The following is a 22,173-nucleotide window of genomic DNA, read 5'->3' on the forward strand; positions in this document are numbered from 1 at the left end:
GGGCAAAACTCCTCCCCGGAAGCTGCTGCTTACTGCCAGAGGCCACCCAGCCATTCCCTGGGAAGAATACGGTGCCCCCCGGCCAGGAGACAACCGCAGAGACCTCCTCTCCATCCTGGCCCTCAGGCTTCTTTGTTTTCAGTGTATTTGGTGAAAGCCTCTGTGTGCACTCATTCGTCTCATTTCCTTCTAAATCCAATGATTCAAAAACCCTGGAAATACTAAGGCAGTAGCCTCAAACTTCAGCTCCATTTCAGGGGCATATGCCCTGGTAAGCTGACCTTTCGGAAAGCTTCCAAAGCTCAGCACCTGGAATGATCTACGGCCAGAGCTGGCTTTGGACCCGCTCCCCACCCCGGCCTCGGCTGTGACACACCCCACGTCTCTGAAGGACTCTTGCTGCCCCGGACAGCCAACACCAGGTGGGAGGTTTTATTATGTTTTACGACCATGAAAACATAGGACGGTGGCTGTTAACAGTGAACATTTCAGGTAAAGGAACGGACCAAGTTACACCCGCCCTGTCCTTGCGGCTTCCTTCCATACGTCTCTCCGAGATTCGTCCTGCGTCCTTCCTTTGCAAATTCAACAAAGTTGAGAAGACACATTTAAAGTAGCAGGACTACCACCAGCAAAATGGAAGCAGAAGGATAACTTTGAGAAACAACGGATGAGAAACACACTACAGAAAACCTCTTCTACTGTGTTACGATGCCGGGGTGGAAGAGCGTGCCCTGGGCTCCACGTCCATGCTCCTGAGGCCCTAGTCATACAGGGCCTTCGGTGACACCTTCCAGGGGCATGCTGGGCACACTGTCAGCTGGGGGCCGCTCGTCTTTCTTCAGCGACGTCGGGACCCGGAGGCTGACGTAGGGTTTGTGACAAGCTGTGTTGGCCAAAGGAGGGTAGTGCTGTCTGTAGCAGATATATGCAAAAATGAGGCCAATGACTCCACCAACAAAAGAATCTAGGCAGAAAGAGCAAAATGGGAGAAATGTGTTACGACGCGTTCAAATGTGGCCGGTTACATTTTCTAGAAAGCACTCTTCTCACCTACTGCAGTCAGTGGTCTGCTTGCTGGACCCCCTTGAGAGACTAAAGGAAAGAGAAACCACGCTGGAGGTATAGATCTTGGCAGCCTCTGCAGATCTTTTCATTTCTGGGACTAAAAGATCCCTTGAACATGTTTCCTTGATTTGCTCTTAAGTCTTTAATATGTACCTGAGCATCACATGAACTCAGATTTGCATTCTTGAATTTTAAAATCTCTTCTAGAATCTGGAAGAAGTCCAGCCATCTCTATAGGATCTAGATACCCTGGTGCGGGGCTGTGATTTCTTATTCTTCAGCAAGTTCCCGCTGGAGGCCTGCAGTTCTGCTGGGGAGCTACTGAAACTCATCGGGTGTGCGGTGTCTGCCTCGTAAGTGATTTCCCAGGGAAGAAATACACTTTGGAGTCACAAAGTAAAGAAAACATTTTATTGTACACCAGGATTGGCAACTCAACAGATCTCTGCTCTGAGAATCCCAATCCCTCCAACATCTCATCAAGTTGGGGGGGCAGAGGGGGGCATCTGCAGGCAGAACAGCTCTCTCCACCGGGGGTGGGGGGGCAGCCCCTTGCCCAAGAAGGCATTCAGCTGATGCCCAACAGAGACCCCATGAAAGCAGCCCGCCCCAACAACCCTCATTTTGTATGTGCATGTATATGTGCATGTTGGCGCTTTCAACTGTGTCTATGCATTATTCTTGCCAGGAAGATTCTAGCACAATGGAAAACCTCCCCTAACAAAAGAAATTCAGGACTCTTTTGAAGGTTGCTATCATGCTGAACTGTCAATCTCCAATCTTGTTGGATTCCATATACCTCTTAGAGGCAAATAGCATCATGAATTCCTGAGTGGGGTTGCAAGGCATAGTTTTTTTTCTTCTTTTTTAAATTTTATTTTATTTAAATTCAATTAATTAACATATAGTGTATTATTAGTTTCAGAGGTAGAGTTCAGGGATTCATCAGGTGCAGATAACACCCAGTGCTCATTCCATCAAGTGCCTTCCTTAATGCCCGTCACCCAGCTACCCCATCCCCCCCCCACCTCCCCTCCAGCAGCCCTCAGTTTGTTCCTTAGAGTTAAGAGTCTCTTATGGTTTGTCTCCCTCTCTGATTTCATATGATTTCACTCATACGTGGAATTTAAGAAACAAAACAGGGGATCATAGGGGAAGGGAGGGAAAAATAAAATAAGACAAGGCATAATTAACGGGATTAAATCGAGTTCCTTAAAAGGAGAAGCTCTTCACATCGCCTGTGGCCAGCAGCCTATAAAAACGTGCCAGGACTCAAGGGTTCAAGGTCGGAGAGTTGCACTGTTGTTTTGTTCTCTAACCCCAGGGAACAGCCCCATGGGGCATGATTTTTTATTAGAGTCTGAAATGATCCATGACATCTGCATCTGAGCCACTGACTTACTGAACAGACCAAAGAGCAAAACCTACAAATAATGTCCTTCGGCTGGCAATTTTCTGGGGTACAGCATCTTATCAGGTGCACCACTGACCACAGGACATCGAATCGTCCTGAGCAAATGTTCTCCAGGCTTACTGATGGGGCAGCATCCGAGGGCAAGGCGAGTCCTGCCCATGCTGTTTTCCACTGAACGGAAAGAGGGGAACGTAGTATCACAGGTCCACCAGCGTCACCAGAAATAACAAGGGCAATGCAAGGTCCAGGCAAGCCACCTTCTCAGCAAAGTCATGTGGGGCTTTATTACAAAGGTGGAGAACAAGATCCAAAAAATGACTTACTTTATGAGAGAGACAGTCATCAAGTGCCTCAAGTGGGTTATTGTTATTTTGATGAAATCATACTCACATCCTGTCGGGCCTGTGCTGACAGAAGAGCAGGCAGGAGACAGGCAGGCCTTTATTAAGGGAAAAAACGCTTGGGATTGACTTTACCCTAAATATGGCAGCATGGGACTGGAGGGTTCAAAAGGGGAATAAACGGATCTCGGTGTCCCTGAAGTACAAGATACTGGGGAGTCTCCTCACTCAGCATCAGTGCCATTCCATTCCACCCACGTCTGTGTTCCACATGGGTATCAGGTGCCCAGCAGGACGTCTGGCTCTAGGGCACAAGGCTGAACAAAACAGACCTCACAGTCCTCAGGGGCCAGAAGGACACTAATGACAGCCTTATCAGTGAGCCCCAGCCGTGGTACACGCCACGAAGGAGAAGCATGGGTCTGAGAGACCACCTAGTGGAGTAGCCTGGGCTAGTCCGGTCGGACCAGGCAAGGTTCACGGAGGACGAGCCCCCCCCAGGCCAGCCGTGCAGGATAAGCAGGGGTGAGCCAGGGGAAGTGGGAAGTGGAGACAGGGGGGACACCTGCAGTCTTCCAGGCAGAGGAAAGAAGGAAGGGGCTTGGCAAATTTGGGAAGCGGAAGGAAGGACCCTCTTTTTTTTTTTTTTTTTTTTAAGATTTTATTTATTTATTCATAAGAGACAGAGAGAGAGAGAGAGAGAGAGAGAGGCAGGCTCCCCGCTGAGCAGGGATCCCGATGTGGGACTCGATCCCAGGACCCTGGGATCATGACCTGAACCAAAGGCAGACGCTTAACCATCTGAGCCACCCAGGCACCCAGGAAGGACCATCTTTTACCAGAGGGCTGGTGTCTTTATGATTCTATAGGATAGGAGTTGACCATCAGGTAGTCCATGTACCCTCAAGCTCTGTGGAAGCCTCAGCATGGACCAGAGACCCTGCTGGCTTTCGGGGAGACTGTCTGTGCACACTTCTTCGCCCATACCTACCACTCAGTGCTGACCCCCCTTAATAGCCTTCCTCAACTTCGTTTTCCAGAGCCCAGCAGTTATTACTCAGTAAATGTTTGGTGAACTGAGATGCACTAAAGCATCGACAACACCAACCACAAAAAGCCCTACACTGTGTGATCGCATGTATATGCAGTGCCCAGAATAAGGAAATCCGTGGAGAAAGAAAGAAAGATTAGTGGTTGCCAGGGGCTGGGGTTGGAGTTTCTTTTTGGGGTGAAGAAAATTTCCTGGAATTAGTGATAATGGTTGGCACAACTCTGAATATACTAAAAACCACTGAATTGTGCACCTTAAAAGGGATGAATTCTAAGTTACGAATTATACCTCAACAAAGTAGGGGGAGGGAAACAACACTAGATGGGCTCCAATGGTAGTAGAAAGAGGGAGACTTTGAATCAGGCAACCTGAATTTGAATCTTATTTATAAAATGGGCGGGACCCCCACCCCCTTCTCATGAGGTCAAAGGACAGGAGAGGATCTCACCGGCTCTGGAATACGGAAGTGCAGGTACGTACTGGCCATGCTCACCTGCCGTGGTACAAACAAGCACATCTTCTGGAGATATGCTGTCAAGTCCCCTGGGGGAATACATCCCTCTCTGTCACCATGGCAACATCCAATATCACTGAGCTGGCCTAACTTGGGAACTTGTATCCCTTGGGCTCTATGACCCAGGACTCTACGGTAAAAATCAGCTCTGACAAACTCAAAAACCCCACATGATTGTTTCTGTTCCTTTCATTCTACTACTAGTGAAGCTTTCTGTTTTTGTAACTTTGAGTTTCTATGAAAGAACTTCCATAGCACAGAGGATACATGATCTATCTGGTGTACTGGGAGCTGGAAGGGCGGCCGCCATGTCTGTCTTCTTCAACACCACACATCCAGGGGAGAATATGCCTGGGACACAGGCACGAGAGACAAAAGGACTGAATGAATGTTTAAAGTCTAATTTTTTTTGTTCATTTTTAAAGGGAAAGAACTTGCAGAGGAAAGGTTAATTTTAATAACCCTCCCCAAAAAATTTTAATAAAACCAGTGTGAAGAAAAAGATGATAGTAGTAAGAAAGAAACATGATTTAGTAAGACTCATTCATTCATTCACTCATTCAACACATTTATTGGGCACTGTTAGGAGTTGAATTGTGTCCCCCCACCCTGCAAAAAAGGTAAGTTGAAGTCCTACCCCAGTACTTCAGAATTTGGCCTCCTTTGGATACAGAGTGTACGGGGGTCATCAAGTTAAAATGAGGTCATGAGGGTGGGCTCTCACCTCATATGACTGGAGACACACCCACAGAGGGACGATGATGTGAAGAAACACAAGGAAAACACTGGAGGCAGAGATTGGAGTGATGGTGCCATAAGCCAAGGAACATCTGGGGCAACTAGAAGCTGGAAGAGGCCCAGGAGGATCTTTTCCCTACAGGTGTCAGAGGAAGTGTGGCCCTTCTCACACCTTGATTTCGGACTTCTAGCCTCCAGGACTGTGAGACAATTTCTATTGTTCTAAGCCACTGGGTCTGTGGAACTTTGTTATAGAGTCTGAGGTAACTAACACAAGCACCTACGATGTGCCCTGCCAACAAGAGACGAAAATCCCTGCCCGCATGGAGATTGGAGTCTAGTGCAGTTCCCCAACTACGAACTGCGCGAACTATTTCGTTCCATATTGTCCATAGCTGTTTCCACATTACTACAGCCAAATCCGGGAGTGCAACAGAGACTGCAGAGCCCCCACAGAGCCTAAGATATTTACTGTCTGACCCTTTACAGAAAAAGTTTGCAGACTTCTGTTCTAGTGGATAAGGACAGACAGTAATCAATACACCATAAACCACTCGGTCCGTTAGACGGTGATGCATGAGCAAGATGAGAGCGATAGGGAGCGCGGAAGAAGGGCTGCAGTTCCAAGAGTGGTCATCACAAGACGTCCTCACCCAGAACGTAACACTTGGGCCAAAGTTAGGAGGGGGAAGGGAATGAGGCACACCTACAGAGAGAGTCGGATTCTGGAAATATTTTGAACAGAGAGCCCGCAAGAGAAACCAGAGAAAATGAGAGAAGGTAGAGGAGAGAAGGATGGGAGTGACGTGAAGTCAGCTGGTCATCAATGAGCCTTGTGAGCAGCCAACATCCATCTTCCCTGGGAACTTAGCACCAGGGGAAGACCAGGGCTAACCTAGAGGCAGAGAGGCCAGAGGGCCTGACTCATGCTCTCTTTGGCCCGGCCCAGAGCACCATCCAGTGGGTTCTGAGGGAGGAGGCAGGGCATGGGGATGCTGCAGACAGCCCCAGCCCTCCTGTGGGGGTGCCTAAGGTAGGAAGGCAGAGGTGGGCGGACTCGTAAGTCATCGAGGCTGAGAGGCTCCCGGACCCTGAGCAACGTTCGGCAGCTGATAATGAACGTGAATACAGACCCTGCTACAGAGGGCAGCCGCCGGTGGAGGGAAAGTGAGTTGGAATCAGCTCACCCCAGACCAAGAATATCCGTGGGAGAATATCAATGTTTCTGTTTTACTCAAGGCTGGTGGGATTCCGGTAGGAACAGTAATATAGTTCCAAGGGCTCCTTTTCAACTCACTTTGCTCAGAAAATCTAGAGACTGCTTCTGACAGCCCGAGGAAACACCTGGTTAACAGAGTGTGTCCCTCAACTTTGTGTTTGTGTGTGTGTGTGTGTGTGTGTGTGTGTAGAGGGGCAGGGGTAGCAGCCTCTTCCTGGCTCTTTACTGTGGCACATGAACCATCAGCAAAGTGTCCCCTGCCCCCAACCACCACATCTGCAGGGCTGATAATCTCCTGAAGTCTGGTAACTACACGAAAATTCATTTCAAATCACAAACCCTTTCACAGCCCAGTCAGGGAAACATGGCGAAGGCAGTGCCAGCCCCCTTGAACACTTCAGCCCAGTCAAATATGGCGTCTGTGACCGCCATGGATGCTTTCTAAGCTTGGGCTGGGTGGGAATGAAGGACCGTTTCCTCCCTTGAGACCCATTTTTCTGTTATTACATTCAGAGGGAGATGCTCTTTCTTAGAGAGAAAACCCACACAAGCACCCAGAGCTGCTTAAAATGACATTATGATTATAGAAACCAGTGTTGGTTGGAAGATTACCTCCAAAGGTGGAGTCACATGAGGAAAGCCTGGATCCAGATATAGGAATTTGAGGACCAGAACGACCTCACGATTATGTCCACTCATATAACAAATAATACATTCCTGCCACTCCCGTAATTCTTCACTGACTAGAAATCATAAACACACAAGTCTATGAGTTGAGGGAGACGTGAGTTCAGTAAGAACATTTTTCTCCACATACGCTTTTCTTAGATGGGAAATTCCACAAGTTTTAACTCTTGAAAACACATGGCTAATCACAAAGGGCAACCTCTTTGTGAGGTGCTGGGCCTGGCAGTTAGCATCACCCATGAAACTCTGTAGCTTTCAGTTGACCTGAAAGCGGGCATGTCACAAAGACATGGAGACTCTCAGCCACATACAGACTCAGGACCCATCTAGCTGGCTTTATTTCTGCAGAAGTCCTGCTAAATATTTCACATGCCCCCTCCTGCCATGGCCTGTGCTCTCCATTTTCTTCACTTAATAAAACAACAGGCTTGTCTGTTTGGAGTGGAGCTAGGAAGGCAGAAAAGACAAGAAGGGTGTTGATAACAGAAAATAACCATGATAATGGAAAGAGGGAGGCATTTGGGATTATGGGCTATTTATTGGATAAGAATATATAATCGAGTAACTGGATGTACTTCTATATTAGACGCAGTTGTGTAAGTCAAAATCGAAATGGAGTCATAAAAATCTCATAATATTAATGTTGTTAACTAAAGTCTATAATGAGAGGGATCTGGGTTTTGCTGATGCCTATGGGGCTCTGCATGGATTCTCATCATGACGGGGGGCGTCTGCCCATGGTCATTGGACAGCTCAGTCTGTGAAGAAAAACAACTTATTTATCTCCATCACGCATCCTGCCTCAAACACCCACCCACACTGTCCATCCCTTCTCTAAGCTGGAAACCTGGGAGGCCTCCCTGACTACTCCCTTAATGAGTGAGTGTTCAATGAATAAAATTTCCCACTCATTGAACACTGCTGCTTCTTAACATGTAATAAGGGGGAAAAAAGATGGCGCTGAGGTACACCTTAGATCAGGTTTTCTCAGCCTCAGCAGTAGCCATCTGGGGCTGGGTAGGTCTTTGTTGTGAGGGAGGCGCTATCTTGTACATTGTAAGAGGTTTAGGAGCATCCCTGGCTTCTCCCCACCAGGTGCCAGGAGCAACCACCAATACCACCACCCCTCAGTTGTACAAACCAAAAAGATATGTGCAGATAGTGCCAAATGTCCCCTGGAGGTCCAGTCACCCCCTGTTGAGACCACTGGTGTAGACAGTGACAGATGGTCTCATAAAAGGGAATTCAGGCAAAATGAGCCAGACTCCTTTCAGGGCCCATTAAAGAGTCCAAGGAGAAGGCGCACTCGTCTCCTGGCTGCTTCTGGGGGTATAAACAGAATAGATGACACGGGTGAACTGGTACTTGGGCCACGTCAAAGACCTGTAACACCCCACGTACACTCGGTTTTGCCTGTGGGAGTCTACCACACCTCAAGTCTGGCCCTAAATATCACTGAACATCAAGTCTCTTGCTTTGCTTTCCTATCACCCCACAGAGCATTCATATTCTCCCTCTACTGCTCCAAGTTCCTTCCTCTGCCCGCTGGATGAGACGGGGCCGGAGCCCCCCTGCCGGCAGGCCTTCAGCGCCCCAGCTGCGTCATGCATCCGCCACCTCCGGAAAGCCTGGGACTGTGACTCTTCATCCTCTCGTGATGTGCCAGCCACAGCAAGGTAATGAGTAAAAAATCAATCAGGGTCAAAAGTATTTAAGAGAGGCCAATCTCATGTCTGAGGGTTTCAGGACGAGATCACCAGCCTTCCAAGATAAAGCAACACTCTACTCAAATATGAAACCCTTCATCATTTCTCAAATCCCAAGTGACTGAATAAAAGTGCAAACCAGGGACTCACAGCTAAAAAACAGACCGTGTTCCAAAAACATGTCTGCCTCTAAAACAGTTGTTTGGGAAACACAACCCATCCTTCTCTAGAAACAATGCACGAAGCAACAACAATACCAGTTTGCGTTGGTGTAATATGTTTTCATTTACAAAGTACATTCAGATCCATTATTTCATTCAGTCTATAAAACAGCCTGTGAAATATTGGGGGATTATTGTTCCCAAGTTCAGAAGAAGAACCTACAGCTCACAAGGGATAAATGAAAAGCAGTCCATAAAACACCAGCCAGCTTGTAATATTCTTCATGGGGAAATGCCCTCATCACCTGGGTGATAATGATTCTGCTGGAGAATAGTCCCGGGTGTGGTGGGTATGCCTTGGTCCTCTGGCTCAGCAACTCTGCCCCTGCTTCCCTCCCGTGATGGAGCTTTGTGTTATCCAGAACTTCATCCAAGTCATTGATAAAAGTAGATCACAAGGGAGGGCACGGGGCTCAGCATTATGGCTTCTAGTGACCACCCCCATTAGGAGGGCCTCAAGACCCTGATCAGCACTTGACGCACCCACCTGTCCAGACCACGCATCAGTCTCTCTTTCCCCTGAAACCCTGGCTCTAAGCTCAAAGCTCCTGCTAGAAAGGAACTCATAAAGCCCAGAGCATGAGTTCCAAGAGGCTGGTGGGTGGAGCTGAGGCCAGGGAAGGAGCAGGAGAAGCTGGAGAAGTATGAGGAGGAGCAGGAGGTGCCAGAAAAGATGGGGAGAATATGTCCCCAGCTAGGAGCACCCCTCACCTCTGGCCTCATCTGCTATGTCATTACCACTGGAATAAACATCTGGGAAGAGGTGAGAAGTGTGCAGGATCACAAGGCAGCTGGCTTCGGAGACAGAAAAGGGGGGAGGAGGGGAACTGCATGGGGGCAGCAGGAAACAGGCAAGCGAGAGGAGGGGCAGGCCACGGGCTGATCGTGGGAAGCCATTCGGATCCCAGGAAAACTGGATTTGGGCACATGTAATTCAGTCTGTTTGCTTAAAGTTGACACACTGGAGCTCTTCCCCAAAGCTGCTCAGACTTCATCAGAAATAACCGACTTGCATGTTAATGCAGACTCCTGGCCACCACTCCAGACCCACCCCCAGAGCTGGCCTCCTATCTCAGGGTGGCCTGGTCAAGGTGATCTGAGGATCGCCCTGTGCGAAACATGGCCCTACATCCTGTGCTCCTGGAGGTCTCATGTCCCATGGGCATCACTTCTGTCTCTCCTCCCTGTTTGCTGGGGCAGGTGCTGTTTGACATTCAGGCAGGCCGTGACCGCAGCTTATCTGCCGGAGGACATGGCGTGGCGTAGTGTTATTCCAGTCCCTCATTTGTTGTGTGCTATTTTCACTTTTCTCAGATACTCCAGGAGTCATACATACAGGTAAGCCTCACAACAGCCTCCTAGCAGCAGCTCAGAAGAACGCTGCTGGCATTGATCCCTGGGCTGCCCCCGTCCTTTGGAAGCGCATCTGTGGTGAGAAATATGTCCTTGTGTGACGGATGTGAGATGTGCAAGCAGCCAAACACCACTTGGCACCAAGTCTGAAGACTGAGGCAAGTGATCTAGCAGGGAAATCACAGTTGGGTCTGAGGCCAAGGGTCTGCCTTCCTGCCGGGACCTGAGCACAGAGGAGGAGGAGGGGCTTCAATTCTACCCCCAGTAAGGGCAGTATGGGGGTCAGAGCTCACACGAACAGGCTTGTTTTCTTTAAAACGGTATCTGCTGTTATTTCAGCCTACTCTGGTGTGAAGGTGGGCACCTGGTTCTCCCTGAACAGGCACCTTTCTATACCCATCCCTGCAGGAGAGTGTCAGACTACTGTGAGGACTAGGCAGGCCCTGGGCCGGGACTCACCTTGCCAGTGGTGCTTGTAGTCACACATACGGGACAGGGCAATCATCATGGCGCAGTACAGGGGCAAGATGGCGGCACAGAGCCGCCAACTCTTCCCCCGCCCGCTCTCGGTGAAGCAGTGCAGCTTGCCCGCCAAGTAGAACGTCGTGAAGCCGAGGCCAGAAAAGGCAACTGCCAAAGAGAAACAGCAGGTGTTACGCTAGCAGGTGGTAAGTGGCAGGGACACAGCACATCCTGGGCATCCTGTCTACCATCTCGCACACCCCAGGGCCAAGGCATTTGGGCACCAGGCACCGTCTAGGCAAGAATGACCTTCCAGGCTGTGTGTGATCAAAATGTATTCTATTTCCTTCCTTCCTTCCTTCCTTCCTTCTGTCCCTCTTTCCTTTTCCTTCCTTCCTTCCTTCCTTCCTTCCTTCCTTCCTCCCTCCCTCCCTCCCTCCCTTCCTCCCTCCCTCCCTCCTTCCTTCCTTCCACAATGATTAATGGGTATCTACTGCATGCTACACAGGCATTGCTCTAGGTGGGGAATAACAAAGTGCATCGATGCGGTCTCTGTGACAAGGGGCTCAAGGTCTGGTTGAAAGACATAGCCATGTGTAGAGAGGATTTTAATATAATGTGTTGGGTTCTATAAGAAAAAAGTGTGTACAGAACATAAGACTGTGATGACTGCTGAGATGTGAAGAGTGAGGGAAAGAAGAGATTCGGGGCTTGGGGGCGCTCAGTAAGATGGGGCCAGCACAACTATGGAGGAATGAGTTTGATGGAGAGGTTGGCAGTGACAGATGCCTTGTTTTCTCCTAAAAATTGTGGTTATTGATCTTTAGAATTGCAGAGACAACTCATGACTATGTTAAATCCATTGTCGAAAGTGTGGAGGTTGGGTGCAGCATATGTAATTCCCAGACTTCTCACGCGGTCAAGTTTAAACACAGCAGGAACTCAGTGGGACTTAAAGCAGATCTTCTGTGGGTTTAGAATGGTCTGCAACCCTGGTCACCCATGGAGTAGGAAGGTGAAAACCTGAAAAACCTAGGAAGCTTTACAAAATCCTGGTAGCCAGGTCTCGCTGCCGTACATTCTGTTGGTGCTGGTCTACTGGTCTGGAGCGTGTGTGTGTGTGAGTGTGAGTGTGTCTATGGACAGTATATGTGTGTGCGCATATGTACACGTGGGTGTGTGAGTGTACACGCGTGTGCTCCCCGAGTGATTCTAACACCAGCCGGGACTGAGCTTCTGACACTCGTTGAAGCCACAGCCCCCTGCCTTCTCTAGACACCAGCCTAACCAAAGCTTTCCTCTTGGTGAGAAAATACTCCTGAGGGGCAGACTCCTTGGTAACCCGCCCACACAGAGGCTTGGTAATACCGGTCTTGCAAATACTCCACAGGCCAGTCCACCGGCGACTTGGAGAGACTGCCTCAGCCCACCCAGCAGCCTCAGCATCCCTGAGTTAGTTACAGATGCAGCAAGTCAGGCTGCCCGGACCTGCTGAGTTAGACTGTGCATCTCGCAAGGTCCACGAGAGACATGTGTACACTCTCCAGTCTGAGGGCCTGGCCTAAAACACAATCATCCTCTTTATATATATATATGATACATATATGATATATCAGATATATATATATGATATATATGATATATATATTGATATATATATGATATATATGTCATATATATGATATATCTATATCTATATCTATATCTATATCTATCTATCTATCTATATATATATATATCACCCTCTTTACCTTAGGGAAATAATCCAAAAACATGGAGAGCTCTAGAAGATATTCTGGTCGAGTTATTTATAGTCATAGAACAATGCAAGATGATGAATGCAGAGGCACAGAGTAGCAAACTGTGATATTTCCATTCAGGGGACTATGACGCACCCATGAAAATCACAGTGCTCACACAGCGCTACGGACAATCCTCACAGTACCATGTTAAAGGGAAAAAAGCAGGACCTCCAATTGTAGGTTCAAGATAATCATGGCTATAGCACATAAAAATGAATAAACTGCAGCTTTATCAAATTATCTCTGATAATGTGTCTTTTTTTTTTTTTTTTTAGATAGAGACAGAGAGAGCAAGTAGGGGTGGGGAGGGACAAGGGCGAGGGAGAGGGAATCTTAAGCAGGCTCCACGCCCAGAGTGGAGCCCGACGCGGCGTTGGATCCCACGACGCTGAGATCCTGACCGGAGCCTAAATCAAGAGTCAGACGCTTAACCGACAGAGCCACCCAGGTGCCCCAATAATGTGTCTTCTTAAAAGAGATCCCCCAGGTACAAACATAAACTTATGCCAGAGTAGAAAGCTTTCAACAACCAAGTTAAAGAAGGTAAGAGGGTGTTTTTTTTTTTTCCCCCTTTTTAAACAGAAGATTAAATCAGGTTTATCTCAGGAATAAAAATGAAGCACTTAAACATTTTTGAATAATGATTAGCACTTAAATAAACAACAAAGCTGTGCCAATACATATTAAATATTCTGTTTAAAAGAAGAATATGTAAGGAGCTTCATTGTTCAGGGCTGTTCTACATTTTTGCTATGATGGAAGGTTTTTAAGTGATTTACGGGCATTTGAAAGTGGCCCCATTTGGCCACCATCCTAGCAAGCACAATGGGTTCTTAATTTCCTGTCCTTACCCGAGTTGCTCTGCTTCTTCTATTCATTTACACCCTCCCCTGAGGTAGCAGAATGGGAGGGGGAGGCTGGACAGTTGGCTCTGGTGGGTACAGGCCTCATCCTGAATTCTTATGGAGGAGTAATGGAATTCACTCAAACCAGACAGCTTAGCAAGTCTATCTGGCTAATTATACTGAATGTGGGAGCATAAAAGAACTGTCCTGGGGCTGTGTGGGGTTATGGATGAAAGTCTCCAAGATTTCAATCCGAGAGGCAGCCCTAAGTGTTGCCAACTGGCATCTCTTGGGAAAAAAAGAACAACAACAAAAAAAGGAAGTCAATGAGCACAGCGTGGATGAGGAGCAGGAATTTGTCTGTGTCCCCATAAAAAAAAATTGGTTCGGACACTTTAACACAGACAAGTCCCAGCTCAGGCAGCCAAAGCCACTGAGCCTCGAGGCACAAGACAGGCAAGGGAAGGGGCCGCTGAAAACTCTCCAAGGTCAAGACCTGGGGTGGGTAGCTCAAGGCCAGACCCTCAGACTGCACTAGATCACCTCCTTGTCCCCCCCCCAGAACTCGCATTTGGCCGGCTTTGGCAGCAGCAACTCATTCTTCGGAGAGCAGGTAAAATGTACTCTCTGTCATGCCCCGGGACCCACACTGCAGCCCTCCAAAGTGTGGGAACGTCTGCTTCTTTGAAGAGGAGCGGGGAATCAAAAAGGCATTTTGAAAGGCTGGCTTCACCGGCTTAGATCCTGAGGGCATCCAGCAGCAGCTGCCGTTCTGCATATTCTACTGGGCCTTTGGGCAATGTTTTTAAAGCCGCACTGTGCGCCTTTACTCCTCTAGGTGACAGGACAGGCTCCAAATTCATGCCAGCCCTTATGCTTGTCACTTTCTCAGTGACATTTATACAGCTGTTGAGCCAGCAGAATGTCCTCTGGCAAAGGGCTTCTGAGGCTCTGCCTTGTGGCCTGGACACCATGGGCACTTTGCATTCCTGCTTTCCCGAATACTGTCCGAATTAGAACTAGGCTCTCCCAAACCGCACTGAATTCATACGATCCCACATTTTGTTCTTCCGCCTCCTCCTGTGAGGCTGGGGATTGGGGATCAGGATGTAATCTCCCGGGAGCCGTCCAGCTCTCAGATCCTGGGGCTCACCAAGGCTCAGATCCCATTCAACTGGGAGAAAAAGAAAGCAGGGAAGTTTTTAAAGAAAGGCTTTCCAAGGCTAGCCAAGCAACACCCTATTCTCTTCTCAAAGAAACGTGCACTGGAGGCCCTGCAGAGCTGAAAAACCTTTTATGCTCACGTGGAACAGGTGAGACCCTGTTCATTCTGTCTGCCTCTTCCCTTAGACACAGCCCCTGCTTCCAGCATGATTAAGAAATGGAACTGAGTGCAGAGCAGTCAAGCCAGTGGACATTTCAGAAGATGGAGATCATACAATAGGGGAAATGTGTTCATACTTTGCTAACATCATGAAAAACAGAAATATGATTAGAACACTCCCAAGCCAGTAGGCAAGAGGATGCCGAGATTCTACCTGTCCCTAGGGATCTGAACTCGTCTATTTGCTCTCCAGAGTTTGAAACACACACAAGCTCTCCCACAGTGATCTATGGGGAAGAGCATATGCCCCTTGCTTTCAGAGCCTGTAGCAGGTTTTCTGAGCTAGAAACAGCTGACTGTAAATATTTATATGTTTATCTGGCTGTGAATAGCAAAGATGTTCCTGGAGCCTGTAAACTAGGAAGCAGATGAAGGAGAATGATTTTCCCACCCTGTTTCTGGCACTTTCAATGCTCACTTCTGGCACTGTCATCAATGAGAGGGGATAAGCAAAGCATCACAGTCCAAGCCGCTGGCCCAGGACCTGACACGAGGCACCTCCCCCGTGCAGGGCTCTCTGCCTGCTGGGGATTTTGAAAGGGAATCACTGGTTCTTCTCTCAGGCTTCATAGATGAATTGCCACAGGTTTACAACTCTCTCTTTGCAAAGAAAGTTCTAATTGTGGAGCTAGCTTAGGTGAAATAATGTGGTTTGCTTCCCCCCCCCCCATTGACTTTTAAAGCAAGTAGAAGACCTTTGGACCCCAATAATTGCTAGAAATAAGAAAACTGGCATGCACACACACAAAGCTTTCAAAATAAAATGAGAGAATAATCAGGGGGACAGATCCTGCTTTGCGTGTTGTGTTTTTCACTTTTGCTAATTATAATGAATTTCTCCAAACTGATCATTCCTGGCACCAAAAATGGAATTGTACCCTGATGAGGTAATCTGTACAAATTTTCCATTTTATGATGCTCAAACAGCTAGTATTTTCTCCTCCAAGAGCGAGAAGAGCAATACCAGATGGTTGAATAAATCTTAATACCACAGGGGGTTTTAAGAATGTCAGTGTATCTCTACAAGACCATCCAAAACCAGGACGTGGGAACGAGCATGTCTGGTCAGTACGGGACACTCCTTACAAGGACAGTGCTCCCAGCAGTCAGAGATTTGGGTTCTCATCATGGCTCTGTCATTAACTGAATACATGACCTTGGGCAAGTCATTTTCCCTCTCTGGGCCACAGTTTGTTCTGTAAAATGAGAGACTGAACCACGGGGGCCACCAAGTCATGCCCACAGGGGTCAGGCAGATAGGGAACAGGAGTGAAGTAAGTGGATATTAGAGGCACCCTTTTGCACAAGCAGAAAACCCTCCTGGTCTATCTCCTATTACTCCACTGTTGCTAGACACTCAGGTAAGAAACACTTCGCTTTCTGAAAAAAATCAATGGCTCATTTGCAATGGTAAATGACAACTAACACCTGGCTTCACTATGGGGCGATAACTGGGAGTGGTGAGGACTGGGGAGCACCTGCCTGTTTAAAGATGCAGCTGGTGCCTGCCCTATAGAAACGTGGGCTCTGTGTTCCCGGAAGTTTTGATCTTCTGGCAAAGGAGGGATATCCTGGTGTGTGTGGTAAATGTCTCCATTTTAACATATTAACAACTCATCCAAAATTAATACAGTGCAGACCAAACGAACCTCACCTGTGCGCCAACAGGGCTGGATCTGCGGACTGCCAATTTGACAGGTCACCTGACCCCTGTCTTCCAGTGCTGACTGGTTAAATCACCCTCTATGCCTGAGCTGAAAATTACACAAGTCAATTTGTCCCTGCTCTCCACACTAGAGCAAAGAAGCACTTGAGCTTGGGGTGATTTTGTTTAAACCAACCGCAACAGCAAATTAAGTGACATAGGAGATTTGGGGACTAAGAAATCCATTCAACAGCAGGGACTATAGACAGTCCCTGACTTACAAGGGTGCTACTTACTTTTTTTTTTTTACTTTATAATGGTGTGAAAGCAACATGCATTCAGTAGAAACCGTACTTTGATTTCTGAATTTTGTCCTTTTCCCATGGATGTGACATGCGATATGATCCTTTCTCGTGATGCTCAGTGGCACCAGTCACAGCACAGGGTCAGTCCTGCGATCCCCAGGGCAAACAACCGACACGCTTATAGCCGTTCTGTTCTTCACTTTCAGTACAGTGTTCAATAAGTCACAAGAGAATTCAACACTTGATTATAAAATAAGCTTTGTGTTAGATGATTTTGCCCAGCTGTAGACTAATGTCAGTGTTATGAGCAGTTCAAAGGGGGGCCAGGCTAAGCTATGAAGGGCAGTAGATTAGGTGTGTTAAATGCATTTTCAACTTATGATATTTTCAACTTACCATGGGTTTGTCAGGCTATAACCCCATCATAAGTTGAGGAAAACCTGTACTGTGTGCTGTTGGAGAGTGTGGGCTTTCGAGGCAAACCCGTGTGGTCTCAGCTCTGCCACTTAACTCCCATATAAGCTCACCTCTTGGGGTCTCAGTTTCCTTATTTGTGCAATAGGGTTAGTAGCACTTGCCTTACAAAGTTATCTCACAAATCAGTTAATGAGGAATTGTAAAATGCTTAGCGTAGTGCTTGGTGCCAAGTGATCACTTGTCTAACCCACAGCCTTGGTTCTGTGAAGTTCCATTCTGCAAGAGGAGCCTTCACAAAGTCTACTCTTGCAATCTGCAGCTCTTTAGTTATATAACTGCATGCTCGCTCTGAGAGAATTCTAGAGCTAGGTATCAGGCTGCTATAATTCCGTAGCCCCCACGGCTCTCAGTAGATATGAAATGATCTTAGCCAGCAAAATGAACAAACTTGAAGACTCAGTGAGATAAGTCAGTGGATATATCTTTCTGATCCCACTTCGTAGGATGCCTGAAGCTCTCAGATGAGAGGCTCAGAGAGCCAGGAGGCCGTGCCTGTGCTAAGTGACGCATCACATAGCTTTTCTCCTACGACTCCCCAGAAACAAGCTTCATTGTGCCAGAACCTACTTTGATGTCTCTGTGGCCCTAAATGCCTTAATGTGACTAGTTTCTCCTTCACAGTTTCGATGTCATAGTTTCTTAATTCACAGCTCAGCCTAGCCAAGATGCTCGCTCTGTTTTCTATGACAAGCTAGATTCATTAATATTCTAAGATATTGGTTAAGAGATTTTACTTTAAAAAAAAAGGATGAGGGGTGCCTGGGTGGCTGAGTCGTTAAGCGTCTGCCTTCGGCTCAGGTCATGATCCCAGGGTCCTGGGATCGAGCCCCGCATCAGGCTCCCTGCTCAGCGGGAAGCCTGCTTCTCCCTCTCCCACACCCCCTGCTTGTGTTCCTGCTCTCACTATCTCTCTCTCTGTCAATAAAATCCTTAAAAAAAAAAAAAAAGATGAAAGTAGATCGCTACAAATCCTAGTGAGAATGTGGATCCACAGTGCATCTGTAGCCTAAAGCCATTCAACGGAATTTAAGGAATGACAGCTATTTATTCTGCACAAAATTATCAACAGAAGATCATTAACATTTGATTTAACTACCCAATCAGAGTTACAATTTCAAGGGTCAATTTTGATGAAAACTACAGAACAGACTCAGTACCCACAGTGATTTTTAAAATAGCCCGCCTTCTCCACAGTTTAGGAGCAATGAGATTCTTTGTGCTCAGATGTAGGAGGCAAAAAAATCTATCTTTGCTGGAAGAAAGAGAATTGTCAAAATCCTTGAAATCTTTTGAATCATATCAATCAATGATTTTTCTAAAATTTCTTTTAAGTACAAGAGTTCATCACAATCAGTATAATTAACAACCCCAAAAGTACCAATTGATTCAACTACATAATTTAGGGGACAGGATTTAGGTCCTGATTTATCTTGGTAAGCATCTATACATACTTCCTTTCTTTGCTTGTATAAGCAGGCAGACCTAGATCCCACTAGACTATAACATCCATGTGGGCTGGACTTACGCTACCTTCTTCACACTTGGATCTGTACACTCCTACACTCTACCGGCCCCAATAAACATGTGCTGAATGAAGAGAGGACTTAACACAAAGGTCTATTATTGTCATACATTCCTTCATTCACTCTCTCAACACCTACTTATCAATGGCCTCAAGGAACCAAGGACTTTGCTGGACCATAGTGATGGGAAGATGCGTAAGACCCAGTTCTTGCCCAGGAGGAGTTTTGTTTGGGAGAGAAAAACTGGGAAAAACAAGGCAAGCTCCATGGAGGAAATAAAATTGGAGCCTGGAGGACAGACAGAAGGAAGGGGCTGTAAAACCACCTCAGTTATCTGGGATCCAGAGGCTAAAGTCATTCAACCCTGCTGTTGAACTGCCTCAGATTCTAGGCATGGTCACCGTGGCTATCAGCCTCAGGAAGAATGACTTACTCCAGTACCATCAGCCTTAAGATCTAATAAGAATTGGTGTGCTGGTGAGAAAGTGAAAGCCGTCTGTTACACCAAAGGAGATGAGGTAGATCCTAAGCAGCCTGGGGAAGGCAGGCTGAGCCTGGGGCTGTTGAAGCCAGCAGCCCCTGACTGTCTGCTCCCCAGGGATGGAGACAACCATCTTGACCCACTGCAGGGAGCCAGGTGGCCAAGCAGACCTGGTAGGTGCAACTCCAGAGATGGGACATGGATTGAGAACCTACAGCTAGTCAGAGATGGAGTGAGGATCTAAGCACAGGTGAGAAGCGCTCTGTAGCTGGATGGACCTAGGTGTGCGTCCTGACCCCACCACCTGTGACCTGTGTGACTTAAGGCAAGGTGCTTAACTTCTAAAACTCAGGCTTGCCATCTGTAAAATGGACAAGCCAGCAGCTGTCCAACAGAGTGATTGGGAGAACCAATCACAGAGTGTCCATGATACGCCGGACGAAGTGCCTGGCAGGCCCTAGGCTCTCAGTGATGGTCTGGATCCCTTTTTTCCTGTCTCTCTGCCTTCCTACTCATGCTCTTTCTCAAAATGATGCTGCCTCCCAAAGTGAATCTGCGAGTGTGGAAGAGGAAACGAAGCAGATGCACATACCAAGATAATAAGGATGTGAACTCCGTGGCACCAGGATGGCTCCATGACCAAGAAGGTGTCTGCATCCTCTGCCATTATATGCCCCACACAAGAACAGTGCCACACAAGTCGTGGGTGCTTGATAAATACAAGTGAATGAACGTATTAATGAAAGGAAGGAATGGTAGGATAATATGGAAGCTAGACTGGGCGCTCTATGGGAGCACAGGGATGAGCATCCCTTCTCTGCCTAGCTAACTCCTACTCACTCTTTAGGTCTCAGTTTAAATGTCACCTCCTCAAGGCCCTCCCTGGCAGTGAAACGGGCTCTTACTATGCCTTCTACCTATCCTCATAACACTTAACACCACTCTTTTTATTTATGTGATTGCCTAGCATCTACCTCCCTTCTACTGGATTCTAAAGGATGGGGGCAGAGGCTGTGTTCCCCATGCCTGCACGCACTAGGTGCTCAATAAATGTGCATAGTAAATAAATGGCTGCAGATCTGACAGGGAAGGTTTCACAAAAGAAGGAGGCAGGGAGGTACCCAAAGATGGAGAAGGGGTGGAGTTAGGCATGGCTCAGAATAACATATGGGAGGGAGACAGGCTGGGGCATTCATTCAATTCTTCCTGAGCACATCCCATCCTCCAGATATATACAGTCCGTCAGTCAGTCTCCCTCTCTCTCTCTCTGTCTCTCTGTCTCACACACACACACACACACACACACACACACACACACACACATACTTCCTACAAGGTTCTTCCTACAAGGATGACCCCAGAATCCTTCTGGAGCTTTCCGAACAGAAGCCCCTCTGTTCCCCAGGGACTGACAGCCATCCCCCCCCCAATATCTGGGCTAGATTCCAGGGAACAACGAGAGACGCTCGCAGCATTCTCAGATAAGGTGAAGCTATGGAAAGGGAAGCAACACAAGATTCCAAGGGTCTGAAGGACAGACAGGTGGAGTGGAGTTTCATTAAAGTAGAAAGGAAGGAAAGAGGAGACTGAGCTGACTTGAGCAGATTCCAAGAATGTTCTGTCAGGACAGCAAGACCATCAGGCGTGGAGTGCCTCCATCCACCAGGCACTGTTCTAGAAGCTTTCATTACCTGGCCTTACTTCATCCCTAGAACACAGTGACATAGGTATTAGGCCCATTTTATGGATGAGAAATGGAGGCCCAGAGAGGTCAAATTACTGACTGAAGGTTAATACAGACCTTAAAAATGGTGAATTATTTCTTTGGGGGGGGGCAGGGGCAGAGGGGGAGAATCTTGAGCAGGTTCCACGCCCAGTACAGAGCCAAACACAGGACTCGATCTCACAACCCAGAGACCGTGACCTGAGCCAAAATCAAGTCGGATGCTTAACCAACTGAGCCACCCAAGCGCCCCAATGGTGATTTCTAAATGGAGCAAGAACACAATTTTCTTAGCATAACTGCAGTTATGACACTGCTAACTGCCTATCTGTTTTGATACCCCCAGGAGACACGTGCCCTTCAGGGTCACCACTGAAGCCCAAGGACCCAGCACACTGCCTGACAAGAAAAGTAACCAATATATGGTAACCGAATGAATATATAAATGGTAGAGACCATTTATTCATTTCACAAACACAACTGGACTCAATATTAAGTACTCTGGCAACAGGCCAAGGTCCTTGGGGACAGAAAAACATTATGACCGTGAAAGGTCATGTCCTTCCTCCCCTATTTCTAGGCAGGGTGATACTTAAGCTTCCTGAGCCAGACGAGATTTCCATCTCATGATAGCAATAAGAGTATTGCCTTGTTTGAGGATGAGCAATGGGGAAAAGGAAAAGGAACCAAAAAGCTCATAATTAGTCTGAAAGCAAATGTCAATGGCAGGAAACACAAACAGTAGAGGTGGAGGACTGTAAGCTCCTTGTGTAACCCCGGTCCCATGTCTTCAAATAGGATTCTGTTCTGAAAGAAAGAACCCACAACCAACTCAGGCACAATGCACAAAAAAGTGCAGGGAGAGCTCCAGTGGCCGGGAAGAAAGGGACTTTGCGGGAAGAAGGTGGCAGTCTTTTCGTCAGTCCTTGGAGGCACGATCCTGCGAAAAGGTGAAGCATCAGCAGAGGAGGATTAAGGATTTTTAAATGACAGAAGCCACTCTGGCTCCCCCCACACACCCCACACCACTTGATGACAAAGTCTTGTTAGGAATCATAAATGGTACTCCTCACCCTAGAGAGAGCTATGAACAGTCACCAAGATGGGAAGTGGTTTTGGATACCAGAGCATCCTGATCTATAGAAGGTCTAGGTCGCCAAGACAACTTTTGCTTTTTTCCCTTGTGATTATATGCCACAATGATCTGAAACATA

General features: G+C 47.5%; 1 protein-coding gene across 2 annotated transcripts in view; it reads right to left on the reverse strand.

Moving 5' to 3' along the window:
- Nucleotides 1-417: 417 nt before the first annotated feature.
- Nucleotides 418-22,173, reverse strand: part of PLPP4 (phospholipid phosphatase 4) — a 117,869-nt gene continuing 96,113 nt past the window's right edge. Inside the window, exons 6-7 of one of the 2 annotated variants that reach the window (XM_036080916.2) lie at nucleotides 10,772-10,942; nucleotides 418-967 (exon numbers count right to left, since the gene is read on the reverse strand). In XM_036080916.2, coding sequence (XP_035936809.1) covers nucleotides 768-967; nucleotides 10,772-10,942 — 371 coding nt within the window. In that variant the 3' untranslated portion in view covers nucleotides 418-767. The remainder of the gene's footprint in view (nucleotides 968-10,771; nucleotides 10,943-22,173) is intronic. The other variant, XM_036080917.2, reaches the window with a different exon arrangement.

The sequence above is a fragment of the Halichoerus grypus genome, chromosome 7 (assembly GCF_964656455.1).
Source record: "Halichoerus grypus chromosome 7, mHalGry1.hap1.1, whole genome shotgun sequence".
Classification (NCBI taxonomy): domain Eukaryota; kingdom Metazoa; phylum Chordata; class Mammalia; order Carnivora; family Phocidae; genus Halichoerus; species Halichoerus grypus.